This window comes from Hippocampus zosterae, chromosome 20 (genome assembly GCF_025434085.1).
Source record: "Hippocampus zosterae strain Florida chromosome 20, ASM2543408v3, whole genome shotgun sequence".
NCBI classification, from domain to species: Eukaryota; Metazoa; Chordata; class Actinopteri; order Syngnathiformes; family Syngnathidae; genus Hippocampus; species Hippocampus zosterae.
Window position 1 is genome coordinate 971,143 of NC_067470.1, and position 14,032 is coordinate 985,174.

General features: G+C 43.4%; 1 protein-coding gene across 1 annotated transcript; it reads left to right on the forward strand.

Annotated features, from left to right (window-relative positions):
- Positions 1–308: 308 nt before the first annotated feature.
- Positions 309–13,761, forward strand: bmi1a (bmi1 polycomb ring finger oncogene 1a). Its single transcript, XM_052054903.1, has 17 exons — positions 309–546; positions 1,000–1,111; positions 1,376–1,543; positions 2,498–2,558; positions 2,653–2,709; positions 2,802–2,855; positions 3,052–3,110; positions 4,125–4,348; positions 6,297–6,422; positions 6,513–6,609; positions 6,684–6,739; positions 6,865–6,912; positions 7,434–7,545; positions 7,684–7,726; positions 7,831–7,929; positions 8,041–8,121; positions 13,294–13,761. Exons 1-17 carry the CDS (start codon positions 387–389, stop codon positions 13,600–13,602), a joined length of 1,866 nt encoding a protein of 621 aa, XP_051910863.1. The 5' UTR covers positions 309–386; the 3' UTR covers positions 13,603–13,761.
- Positions 13,762–14,032: the final 271 nt, after the last annotated feature.

Below are 14,032 nucleotides of genomic sequence, written 5' to 3' on the forward strand. Positions count from 1 at the left end.
ACATTTTGGTTCGTATTTTAAAAATGCCGTACGTACTTCCAAAGTGAAGGACATTTTATAATCTAACAGATTATATTTTCTACGACACGCCATTGGCAGGTGTAGCTAATAAAGTCTCTGGAGTGTTTTTAGGTTTTCACGTAGAGTTGCAAAGGTGATCTATCCATTTGCTAAACTGTTTATCCTCAATGAGTATTCCTGGTGAGATTTGAATCCTCAACTTCAGAAATGTCAGGCAGAAGTGGAAAGGCTTGTATTGTAATGTCCATTTGTTTTTATTTGTTTGAACTAAAGAGCCGCAGCATCGGATTCCCCGGCGTGTGATCGCTGTCGCCCCGCACCCCAACCCCACGACGAGCCTGTCAGCTGATCCGTCACGTGTCTCTATGGCCCCGCCCTCCCTCAAAATGGAGTTGTCGGATTCCGTGCAGAGAGGGCTCCGGTCTCTCGGCGACGCGTCCGCCGTGGACCACGCCACCTTCCCGGCTCTGGTCGACGTCTGCTTCCGCTCTCTGCTGTCTGCCGGTCGAGACGCGGGGTTGCTGGGTGAGCTGAGAGACACTCTTTTGTCTCCCGCCGCTTCTCGCTCAGAGGAGACCCCTCCGTGTAAAAGCTGCGCGTCCGTGACTCGCGTTACATGAATGGGATTCAAACCCGGAAGTAGGTGCGAACAGTCACAAATCGACAGTCAAGATCGGTCGCTGTGAATCCAATTTATTCGCAAGCATGCATCGTTTTCAAATTAGCGTTTAGTTCGCTGTAGCGGCGCCAAATGTTTTCAATCCTTACAAACAAAACTCCCCTCCACACGGTTTGGGTGATGCAGCTTAAGGTTTTTACACATGCAAATTATCATTGATTTCCATTCGAGACGTCAATCAGTGCGAGGGGAGCGCCGACCTGCATCTCACTGCAGCGTAACCGTCTTTTCTTGTCAGTCTGCTTGTTGTTGTTGTTGTTGGTGACGTCACGTCCCGCTTCCGGGTTCTGTCCTCTCAGAGGAGCCCGAACTGAAGCAAGTTGAGGGGGTCCTGCTGAAACGGATACACGCCGCGACCACCACGTTCATCCTGGAGGCGGTCAGGCAAAACGCAGATGAGTCCACGATCAGGTAAACGTGGCAGATAAATGAACACACTGCGCCCAAAAGATGATTTTATCTGTGCTTGTTAAGAACGTGCGCTTCAGACAGCAAATGTATAAAACTTGTGTGTTCAGGGAATACCTTCTTGTTTATTTCTACACTCCTCTGTCATCCTTTGGAGTGTGATAATCAACTCGACGTGGCCAAATCGGAATTAAATCAACTCAATTTCATGCTCATAAATTTGCATTCTGTCACTTTACATATATTTAAGTCATTTTCTCCCTGTAGCTCCTGCCTCGAGGATCTGTCGTTCAGTTCGGAAAGAATCGAAATCCTCTATAGCCGCTATCAGGTGACAAGCACATCATTTCCTCATCATTGCCTTGCATACCTTATATTTTATCTTCTGTTTTCTTCACAGAAGCACAAAAAGGAGTTGGAACGATTGTTGGCAAGGTAAGCCGTAGAAAGACTGCGGTCATCCTGATCTGAACACATTTCGTGGCCTTGCAAATAACACACAAACACACACACACACACACACACACACACACACACAACTAAACAGGCTGCCCATGTCAACTGTCGTTTTTAGGATTTTCATTTTTTTTGCGGGCCATGTCGTAGGCTGCTGATAAATGGAGGGTGGGCCGCAAATGGCCCCCGGGCCCTAGTTTGGACACCTTCTTTCATATGGTCAGCAGTAGTGTTTTGATTTAGAAGAGAATAGCACATTGTGAGCTGAGATGAGCACCCATTAGCCATTTTCCACAACTGAAAGTTTTTAAAAAAGTTTTTTGAAACTAGCATCTTCCAGATAAAAATCCTTGGACAGGAATTAATGTGGATTTGCTACTGGAGAGATTCGAGCTCGTCATAGCTCAATCATTGTTCTGTTTTGGATAACTTGAAACTAGCGCCAGTATGAGCAAACGTGGTAGTTTGGGACAACATGTCTCAGTCACATGCAAAGAATGTTTTGAGTTTGATGATGGTTTCTTATTTGATTTGATTTTTTTTTTTCATTCAATTGAATCTTGAATTTTCAGTTCCAAGAAGGTAAGGAAAACGGCAATAATTTTGTCCTCGAACTATCAGTTGCAAAATCAGTTGCAAATGAGAATTTGGTCTTTGATCCGGTACACGTGTTGTTGATTTGTAGCGGTTTCATCTTTTTTTTTTTTTTTAGTTTAGTTGTTATTCAAATGAAGCAGAAAATACCATCTACATCCAGTACGAGGGATTGTTTCAATCTTTTCTTTCATGTCTGCCTGCGTTTTTCCTGACAACCTATCAATGTCTGTTAAGTCTGTAGGAACCGTCAATCAATAAGACTTGATCAATAATGCAAATGAGGGAGTGATGGCTTTAAAAGCGCATCGTCCTATTAATATTTCTATGTTTTCATAGCATTGGAAAGCAACCAGCTCACATTACTGACGTGTCATGGCGGCTCCAATATCATGTCAAGGTATGCGACCAAATATTTTGCCTCTCGATTTGATACAAATAATGGGCGGGGGGTGTCGACGACCATCTCACAATGTTGCTTTATCCCACGGCAGAATGGAGTGGTCGACAAGGTCAACGAGCCTTTCTACTTATTATCGCTCAACACGCAGGTAATGAAACAAACAAACATGCATCTCATGTGTTGTTTATTATTATTTTTTTTTACGTGAGTAAATGATGAAATGTTGGTGTTTTTGGTTAGAATAAAGGTAGTCCCGAGGATATCACCTTTACCTGTACCATGGAGCAGTTACAGGTATGCACCCGGAACCAAACAGTCCACCTTAAACCGCTTCACTTCTTCCAGAAAATAAAAGGAACTCATTAGAAGGCTCGTTTAGGGCCATTTTTTTCCCCGGAACAGATTTGCTTGCAGCCTTCCCTGTTTGTATGTATTCTCTTTCAAACGATAAATGACCCCGCCCCTTTTCTTTTTTTTTTTCCATCACCAGGACATGGTTGGCAAGCTGAAGGACGCAGCCAAGAGCGCAGAGAAAGCCAGTCAGATGTGATGATGACGATGATGATGTTTTTAGCCTCGTTGTGTTTAGAAAAAATAAAATAAAAAGTCCTAAATGTCTGTGGGATTTCATTTGAATTCGCGCGATCGATGCAACCCCACCCGGTGTTCGCGACGAGCGTGGACTCGTGAGTGACGTTCAAGCTCCTTTTGGGACGTAGCTCGGTGGTCCGGCATCCGGGATTTCATCCCCTGCTTCTTGTCAAAGTTTCACGAGCAAGTGACACAAGCTTCTGAACCTTCCACGAACAGGAACAAAGTGTTATCATTGTACAACAAATCCACTCAGACGTAATTGCGTCAAGTTGATTTGTTTATCTCGTATGTTCAAATTTTGTCAAGCGTCATTTCAAAACAAAACAAATCGGGACGTCACACACCAAAGCGCGATTATTACTGGTTTGATACGCGGGTAAAAGCGTCCTTTCTGGTTGAAAAACACACAAGCAGCCGAATGCGTTTTCCCACGCGGAACGTGACACGCGGTGGTTAATTTTCGCTGCTTTATTCCTCGGGAAAAGTGCAAGACCAAAATAATAATAATAATAATAATAAATGACGGCCGACAGTAATGGCCAAGCTCCTTTAAGCAGAGGATCACGTGACCAAAGCGGGGCGGTCCAAGTACAAGCCATTTTGGGGACGGTGTCAGTTTCCACGGAGAGCGCGCGCGCACGCGCACTCGCACACGCACACACTACCGCCGCTGCTTTGCACTCGGGAGGAGGGGGCCAAGTGGGTATTTTGGAGGCAAAGTTGCAGTAGCCAAGTGGCGACCGGACCCAGGCGACGCCGGAGGATTTGGGCTCGCGGTGCCAGCGCCGATCGGACACGCTCGCCAAGTGCGCGTTTGCCCGCGGAGGGCGGCGTTCGCGTCTCCCCGTGTGAAATGCGCTCGGCTCGGCCACTGACAGCGTCTGCAGCCTGCTTCAAGATGGCGGCTCAGCTGCGATTCATTCGCTGCTGATTCGCCTCCCAACTTTCATTGTCTGTCCGCCCCCCCAGCCGCAGCCAGCCGATCCCGGCACGCAGGTACGTGCTTCCGGCGTCGCCGCAGCCTCGAAGCGGCACCCCGCGCCGGTCGTGTCGCGGATCTTTTCGCGGCTCTCCCCGCGCGCCGATCCAGCGGCGGATGTTGAGGCTTTCGTCGGTGCGGCGAGCAACGACCGACGTGGAGATCCGTGTGTGTGTGTCTGCGCACTTTCCGAGGGATCTCCGGGCGAAAAGAGGTTCCCAGCTCGGGCTCAAAGCCGATTGAATTCACGGCCGCACGCGGGCTTCCGCGGCGTGTCTGCGGGCTTTGCGTCGGGGCGACTTGATGCCGGATCGGGATTGTTTAACGGGCTTTTTTGTTCGTGTAATGTGGCAGTTCGCGGGTAAAGCGCGACGGACTCGGTCGAGACGTTAGCACGATCGAGACGTTCGGAGCCTCCTAACGGGGCGCGTTTGCTCGGAGCCTCCTCATTTTATAGAAATGTCACCTTTGGGAGCTTGTGCACCAGGCGCGGCCGCCTTTGTACACGTCTGTGACATCATTCTCGAGTTATTAACTTAACTTGGATGACTACTCGGTCAAAGCAAGTGTGCATGCGCCGTTCATATATCAGAAGGTTCGGAACCATCTGCTTTTGTTCGCGTCGGTTCGGGTGACCCCCGTTTCGTCCGAACGGCTGGTTTGCCTCATTTGGTGGATAGCTTCGAAAGAAATAAAATCAATCAATACATAAAGGAATGCCGCAGCGTTACAAAAGGCCCCTTGTTTGTTTGGCGGAGCTGGCAAAATCATTAGGGATTCCTTTTTGGAGTTCCGCGGCTCGGATCCAGCGCGGGCTGCTCATTTGTTGCAATTAAACGTCATTAGGAATATTCGCATGTTCACCGATTTTGGGGAAGTGCAGCCGCGACAGAATTGACATGTCTGTCAATGCCGTGTGGAGCCTGTCACGCACTCTTGGGGGGGTCGCAGGACGACCACACATGACACACGCATCAAAAATCGATCCCCGTTTGCTTCGATGATGTGAACAAAAGTTGTTCTCGATGTTAGATTTTTTTATTTGCTCTTTTTTACGAGTTCGGGATAAAAATAACAGCGTGTAAATGTGCCGTCAGTCCTTCCAAAAATCTTCGGCACCCACTCGCTTTATTCGTTGTTCGCTCAAAAAGTGCATGTGATCAAGTCCACGCGAACGACCTTTGGATCCCTTGACGCTCCAAATCTATTTTGTTGGTTCTCAAGTATTATAGGCGCACTTTTTTGGCGTGTTGCGTGAATCCTGCATGCTCCTCTTGTCTTGATCTGAGAAATAAGAGCAAGAATTTCGTCAGCGCTTTCTGGGTCGGAAAATGTCCAATCTTTCTGCAAATATTTATATAGAAAAAAAAATGCCCTTCTCAATGAAAAGGACTGATGTTTGCCATCCACGGAAAATGCGCTAAATTGGATTTCTGTTGGGAAAAGAAGCAAGCTCATTTCGCGCGTCCCGGTAAGACTGACGCGACCCTCGCGCACTCCACATTTGACACCGACGCGGTCGCGGGAGAAGCCGAAGCGGGTTTATTGAGTTTCCCTGCACAAAATGGCATCCCCGCGCACTGTGCAGATTCCACGCCGCGGCTCCGCGTGTGCGTGCGGATATGTGCGCTCCCCTCTCGGGTGTGACGCATCCAACTCGCCGCGCGCGCGCGCGCTTTAATTTTTCAACGAATCGCCAATCTTGTTATTCGAGCGCCCACTCGAGAATCATCCAAAAAAATGGTTGCCATAGAAACACAGTGGGATTCGCCCCAACGCCTGAGGTGAGACGCGCACCCTCTCACGCTCCACATTTGACTCTGTCAAAATCAAGAGTTAAATAGTTGCTATAACTCATGACGGGGAGGTTGCATTGCAAAGCAGTTGGGCAAAAAAAAAAAAAAAATAAGATAAAGAATGGATTTGCATGAGTGGATATTGTTTGTGGAAGCTTTTCTTGTAAGCGGCTACTCCCGCGCCCTTTGAAAGTAGCGCAGGCAATGCAAGGCGACGTCTACGAACGCCTTTGCGGGGAAGATTTATGACGCTTATGATGCAATTAGCAGAAAAGATGACGTTGACGCGAAGCAAACGGCCCGCTTTGTGCAAACGGCGCTCTGAATGTCGCTCGCTCTTTTTTCTTTTCGTCTCCGCGCCATCAGCTCCTTGGCTCATCATGCATCGGACGACGAGGATCAAGATTACCGAGCTCAACCCTCACCTCATGTGCGTTCTGTGCGGGGGTTACTTCATCGACGCCACCACCATCATCGAATGTCTGCACTCATGTAAGCATGCCGGCGCGCCGGCGGCAGGGCGCATGCGCATGCGCATTGCCTTGGCGCTGTTCGGTGATCCAGATTCCGCTTGTCTTGCAGTTTGCAAAATGTGCATCGTCCGATACCTGGAAACGAGCAAATATTGCCCAATCTGTGACGTGCAAGTGCACAAAACCAAGCCTCTGCTCAACATTAGGTGAGAAGCGTGCTCTTCTCAGACGTCGGGTCATCTCTTTTCACCTTCTTTCAACGTGTACAAAATGTGCGCAGGTCTGACAAAACTCTGCAGGACATCGTGTATAAACTGGTGCCAGGCCTTTTTAAAAGTAAGTAACACGCCAGCCTGAAATAGATGAAGAGAAACCGTTGTTGGAATTTGCACCTTTTTTTTTTGTAACTGTTGCATCATCGCAACATGCATTTAATTTGATTATTTTTTTTAATCTGACAGATGAAATGAAGAGGAGAAGAGACTTTTATGCTGAACACCCTGTGGAAGGTGAGACGTCAGTTGAAAATCACACAAAGCTAAGCAGTAGGCTGAACGATTTTGAAAAATGATCTCATTGTCTCCCCCCCCTTCTCAATATTACATGTCTTATTTAATATGCAATTATTTTTTTGAAGCTCCTCCTCCCATGCATTTTTCAACCAAACGTGCAATAATCTGTATTGAAATAAACAATGTCCGATTTATCCTCGAGAAATGTTTTGTCGGTTTCCACTCAAATAAAAGCAAATAAACACGCATCCTTATGAAAGACGACATATAAAAAATCTACATATAAAAATAAAGCCAACCTACCTATTGAAATGAAGCTGAGAGCCCCCACCCCAACCCTAACAAAGAATTGTCGTTTGAAAATTTGCGTGGATGCATTTCTCGCCGTTTTACTCACCGTTCTATTGAAGGTAGCCCCCCCGCCCCCCCTGACGTTTGATTCGACAGCTTGTAATACTTTGGAATCAAATGTAAAACCGGTGTATTTTGTTTGTCGTGGCCGCCTCTTTATTCTGCAGCTTCTAACGGCTCCAACGAAGACCGAGGCGAGGTGGCAGATGAGGACAAGAGAATAATCACAGACGATGAGATCATCAGCCTCTCCATTGAGTTCTTTGACCGGAGCGGCAGGTAAGAGGACCTTCAAATTTCCAATCCACTCTCCTCCCAATTGCTCCCCGTGACCTCGATCATCTCACGCCCGATTTGCAGTATGTGACTTTTGTGTCGTGCGCTGTCGAGTAACGGCGTGCGTTTGATTCTGTGCAGACTGACTGGTGGACTTGAGGACAAGCATTCAAGCAAAGATCAGGTGTGCGCATTTTCCGCTTCGACGAGAAATATTTTGCGCTTCAGTCAATTCCACCCCTTGAGAAGGCAACCATTCCTTTTTCTTTCTCTCTAATTTTCGGGCAGGTGGCAAACAAAAGGTACCTGCAGTGTCCGGCGGCAATGACCGTCATGCATCTGAGGAAGTTCCTGCGCAGCAAAATGGACATCCCCAACACTTACCAGGTCTTCTATTTTTGAATGTTTTATTGATTGATTGATTTTTTTTAGTAATGTGTCGATCATATTCTTCGCCTTTTGGAAATATCTATTTTGAATGATTTGTTTTGTCGATAGGTGGAAGTGATGTATGAAGATGAACCCCTGAAAGATTACTACACGTTAATGGACATAGCGTATATCTACACTTGGAGAAGGGTGAGACTCATTCACATAATCATCTGCATTTGGGATTCTCAACTCAACTTTACTCAACTTATAAATTTTATTGAGGATTTTTTTACGGTTTGTAATATAATCCTCAGTTTATAGTTTACTATAATTGAGAAGGAGCTGATAACAAATCATTGTCAAGCTCTGACTAATATGTTTACCCCTGAAGAAAAATATAAACCAGGAGGGGGACATTTTTATTTTGTAGATACTTCAATAAATCGTTTTTTTTTTTAGCTAAAAACGCCTTACTATACAAGGTTGTTGTTTTGGGCCAAAAAACGCCTGACTATCTTGGCGTTTTTAGAGGAAAAAACAACAGAAGAAAACGACCATGTGTAGTAAGGCGTTTTTAACCGAAAAAAACCCGACCATGTAAAGTAAAGCGTTTTTAGCCCAAAAAACGACCATGTATAGTAAGGCGTTTTTAACCGCAAAAAAAACGACCATGTATGGTAAGGCGTTTTTAGAGAAAAAAAAACACACAAAAAATGACCATGAATAGTAAGGCGTTTTTAACCGAAAAAAAACGACCATGTATAGTAAGGCGTTTTTAGCCCAAAAAACGACCATGTATAGTAAGGCGTTTTTAGCCCAAAAAAATGACCATGTATGGTAAGCCGTTTTTAGAGAAAAAAAACACACAAAAAATGACCATGAATAGTAAGGCGTTTTTAACCGAAAAAAAACGACCATGTATAGTAAGGCGTTTTTAACCAAAACAAACGACCATGTAAAGAAAGGCGTTTTTAGCCGAAAAAAATGACCATGTATATATAGTAAGGCGTTTTTAGCCGAAAAAAATAACCATGTATAGTAAGGCGTTTTTAGCCCCCCAAAAAACGACCATGTATAGTAAGGCGTTTTTAGCCCCAAAAACGACCATGTATAGTAAGGCGTTTTTAGCCCAAAAAAATGACCATGAATAGTAAGGCGTTTTTAACCGAAAAAAACCGACCATGTATAGTAAGGCGTTTTTAACCAAAACAAACGACCATGTAAAGAAAGGCGTTTTTAGCCGAAAAAAATGACCATGTATATATAGTAAGGCGTTTTTAGCCGAAAAAAATAACCATGTATAGTAAGGCGTTTTTAGCCGAAAAAAAACGACCATGTATAATAAGGCGTTTTTAGCCGAAAAAAACCGACCATGTATAGTAAGCCGTTTTTATCCAAAAAAACGATCATGTATAGTAAGGCGTTTTTAGCCCCCAAAAACAGACCATGTTTTTTGGGGGCACATGTTTTTTATTATGTGTTTTTTTTCGTGCCAAAAACGCCTTACTATACTATGTCGTTTTTTTCGCGCAAAAAACACCTTACTATATTACTATGTCGTTTTTTTCGTGCCAATAACGCCTTACCATACTGTGTTTTTTTTCGGGCCAAAAACGCCTTACTATACTATGTGTTTTTTTTGGCTAAAAAACGCCTTTCTATACTATGTCATTTTTTTCGGCTCAAAAACGCCTTACTATACTATGTCGTTTTTTTTCGGGCCAAAAACGCCTTACTATACTATGTGGTTTTTTTCCGGCTCAAAAACACCTTACTATACTATGTCGTTTTTTTTCGGCTCAAAAACGCCTTACTATACTATGTCGTTTTTTTCGGGCCAAAAACGCCTTATTATACTATGTGTTTTTTTTCGTGCCAAAAACGCCTTACTATACTATGTGGTTTTTTTCCGGCTCAAAAACACCTTACTATACTATGTCGTTTTTTTCGGCTCAAAAACGCCTTACTATACTGTGTTTTTTTTCGGCTCAAAAACGCCTTACTATACTATGTCGTTTTTTTCGGGCCAAAAACGCCTTATTATACTATGTGTTTTTTTTCGTGCCAAAAACGCCTTACTATACTATGTCGTTTTTTTGGCTCAGAAATGCCTTACTATACTATGTCGTTTTTTTTTCGGCTCAAAATGTTGTTTTTTTCGGCTCAAAAACGCCTTACTATACTATGTCTTTTTTTCGACTCAAAAACGCCTTACTATACTATGTCTTTTTTTCGGCTCAAAAACGCCTTACTATACTATGTCGTTTATTTCGGCTCAAAAATGCCTTACTATACTATGTCATTTTTTTCGGCTCAAAAACGCCTTACGATACTATCTTTTTTTTCGGCTCAAAAACGCCTTACTATACTATGTGGTTTTTTTCGTGCCAAAAACGCCTTACTATACTATGTCGTTTTTTTGGCTCAGAAACGCCTTACTATACTATGTCGGTTTTTTCGGCTCAAAAACGCCTTACTATACTATGTGTTTTTTTTCGGCTCAAAAACGCCTTACTACACTGTGGTTTTTTTCGGCTCAAAAACGCCTTACTATACTATGTGGTTTTTTTCGTGGCAAAAACGCCTTACTATACTATGTCGTTTTTTTCGTGCCAAAAACGCCTTACTATACTATGTCGTTTTTTTGGCTCAGAAACGCCTTACTATACTATGTCGTTTTTTTCGGCTCAAAATGTCGTTTTTTTTCGGCTCAAAAATGCCTTACTATACTATGTGGGTTTTTTTCGGCTCAAAAACGCCTTACTATACTATGTGTTTTTTTTCGTGCCAAAAATGCCTTATTATACTATGTGGTTTTTTTTGGCTCAAAAACGCCTTACTATACTATGTGTTTTTTTGTCGGCTCAAAAACGCCTTACGATACTATGTCGTTTTTTTCGGCTCAAAAACGCCTTACTATACTATGTGGTTTTTTTCGTGCCAAAAACGCCTTACTATACTATGTCGTTTTTTTGGCTCAGAAACGCCTTACTATACTATGTGGTTTTTTTCGGCTCAAAAACGCCTTACTATACTATGTCGTTTTTTTCGTGCCAAAAACGCCTTACTATACTATGTCGTTTTTTTCGTGCCAAAAACGCCTTACTATACTACTGTATGTGTTTTTGTTCGGGCCAAAAACGCCTTACTATACTATATAGTTTTTTTCGTGCCAAAAACGCCTTACTATACTATGTCGTTTTTTTAGCTCAGAAACGCCTTACTATACTATGTCGTTTTTTTCGGCTCAAAATGTCGTTTTTTTTCGGCTCAAAAATGCCTTACTATACTATGTGGGTTTTTTTCGGCTCAAAAACGCCTTACTATACTATATCGTTTTTTTGGCTCAGAAACGCCTTACTATACTATGTGTTTTTTTTCGGCTCAAAAACGCCTTACTATACTATGTCGTTTATTTCGGCTCAAAAACGCCTTACTATTCTATGTGGTTTTTTTCGTGCCAAAAACGCCTTACTATACTATGTCGTTTTTTTTGGCTCAAAAACGCCTTACTATACTATGTGTTTTTTTGTCGGCTCAAAAACGCCTTACGATACTATGTCGTTTTTTTCGGCTCAAAAACGCCTTACTATACTATGTGGTTTTTTTCGTGCCAAAAACGCCTTACTATACTATGTCGTTTTTTTGGCTCAGAAACGCCTTACTATACTATGTCGGTTTTTTCGGCTCAAAAACGCCTTACTATACTATGTGGTTTTTTTCGGCTCAAAAACGCCTTACTATACTATGTCGTTTTTTTCGTGCCAAAAACGCCTTACTATACTACTGTATGTGTTTTTGTTCGGGCCAAAAACGCCTTACTATACTATATAGTTTTTTTCGTGCCAAAAACGCCTTACTATACTATGTCGTTTTTTTAGCTCAGAAACGCCTTACTATACTATGTCGTTTTTTTCGGCTCAAAATGTCGTTTTTTTTCGGCTCAAAAATGCCTTACTATACTATGTGGGTTTTTTTCGGCTCAAAAACGCCTTACTATACTATATCGTTTTTTTGGCTCAGAAACGCCTTACTATACTATGTGTTTTTTTTCGGCTCAAAAACGCCTTACTATACTATGTCGTTTATTTCGGCTCAAAAACGCCTTACTATTCTATGTGGTTTTTTTCGTGCCAAAAACGCCTTACTATACTATGTGTTTTTTTTCGTGGCAAAAACGCCTTACTATACTGTCGTTTTTTTCGTGCCAAAAACGCCTTACTATACTATATCGTTTTTTTCGTGCCAAAAACGCCTTACTATACTATGTCGTTTTTTTCGGCTCAAAATGTCGTTTTTTTTCGGCTCAAAAATGCCTTACTATACTATGTGGGGTTTTTTTCGGCTCAAAAACGCCTTACTATACTGTGTTTTTTTTTCGTGCCAAAAATGCCTTACTATACTATGTGTTTTTTTTCGTCCCAAAAACGCCTTACTATAGTATGTCGTTTTTTTCGGCTCAAAAACGCCTTACTATACTATGTCGTTTTTTTGGCTCAGAAATGCCTTACTATACTATGTCGTTTTTTTTCGGCTCAAAAACGACTTACTATACTATGTGTTTTTTTCCGGCTCAAAAACGCCTTACTGTACTATGTCGTTTATTTCGGCTCAAAAACGCCTTACTATACTATGTCGTTTATTTCGGCTCAAAAACGCCTTACTATACTATGTCGTTTTTTTGGCTCAAAAACGCCTTACTATACTATGTGGGTTTTTTTCGGCTCAAAAACGCCTTAATGTCGTTTTTTTTCGGGCCAAAAACGCCTTACTATACTATGTCGTTTTTTTCGGCTCAAAAACGCCTTACTATACTGTGGTTTTTTTCCGGCTCAAAAACGCCTTAATGTCGTTTTTTTCGGGCCAAAAACGCCTTACTATACTATGTCGTTTTTTTCGGCTCAAAAACGCCTTACTATACTGTGGTTTTTTTCCGGCTCAAAAACGCCTTAATGTCGTTTTTTTCGGGCCAAAAACGCCTTACTATACTATGTCGTTTTTTTCGGCTCAAAAACGCCTTACTATACTGTGGTTTTTTTCCGGCTCAAAAACGCCTTAATGTCGTTTTTTTGGCTCAGAAACGCCTTACTATACTATGTCGTTTTTTTCGGCTCAAAAACGCCTTACTATACTATGTCGTTTTTTTCAGGCCAAAAACGCCTTATTATACTATGTGTTTTTTTCGGCTCAAAAGCGCCTTACTATACTGTGTTTTTTTTCGTGCCAAAAACGCCTTACTATACTATGTCGTTTTTTTGGCTCAGAAACGCCTTACTATACTATGTCATTTTTTTCGGCTCAAAAACGCCTTACTATACTATGTCTTTTTTTCGGGCCAAAAACGCCTTACCTGGTCGTTTTTTTCCTCTAAAAACACAGACGGGCCCACTTCCGCTCCAGTATCGTGTCCGGCCGAACTGCAAGAAGCTGAAGGTGAGCCACAGCCAGCAGGAGAGCGACTCTGCCAGCGACAAAGCCGGAAGTCCCGCTGAAGCCCCGTCGACGTCCTCCTCTCTGCCGAGCCCATGCGACGCTGCGCAGTCCTCGCTGCCCCCCCCTCGCGGCCGTCCAGGCAACAACGTGAATGGGACCCTGGCGGTGGCCCTCTCGACTCCCAGCCGCCCTTTCGCACAGCTCGGCAAGCCCCGGAAGGTTTCGCTCAACGGCTCGGCGACCTCGTCGGGATGACAACACCGAGAGTGGACCGTGCCGGCCAACGGGAGACACGCTCAGCTCACCCCGTTACCAGGCCAACATTGATCCATTGTAGTGTCTTTCGCTCTCCGGTCTGACGTTTTATGGCTGTTTCCTTTCTGTAGTACATTTCACAATAAAACCGGGAAATTGCGTGGGAATTCTATTATAAAGTATTTGGATGTCGGAGAGAAAGAACTGCATTTACTCCTTTTGTCATAACACAGGATTTATTTTTTACAGGAACAAAACAAGACATTTTTTTCGCCCCATCTTCACTAAACGTTCACGATGACATCTGGAGCTTCCTCAGCCCACATCTCATTTCGTTGTTTTCAGGAGGAAAACTACGCATTTTAACCGTTTTCCACAAGCCACGTGTACATAGCAATATACAGCCATGCCTTTTCAAATAACGGCGATA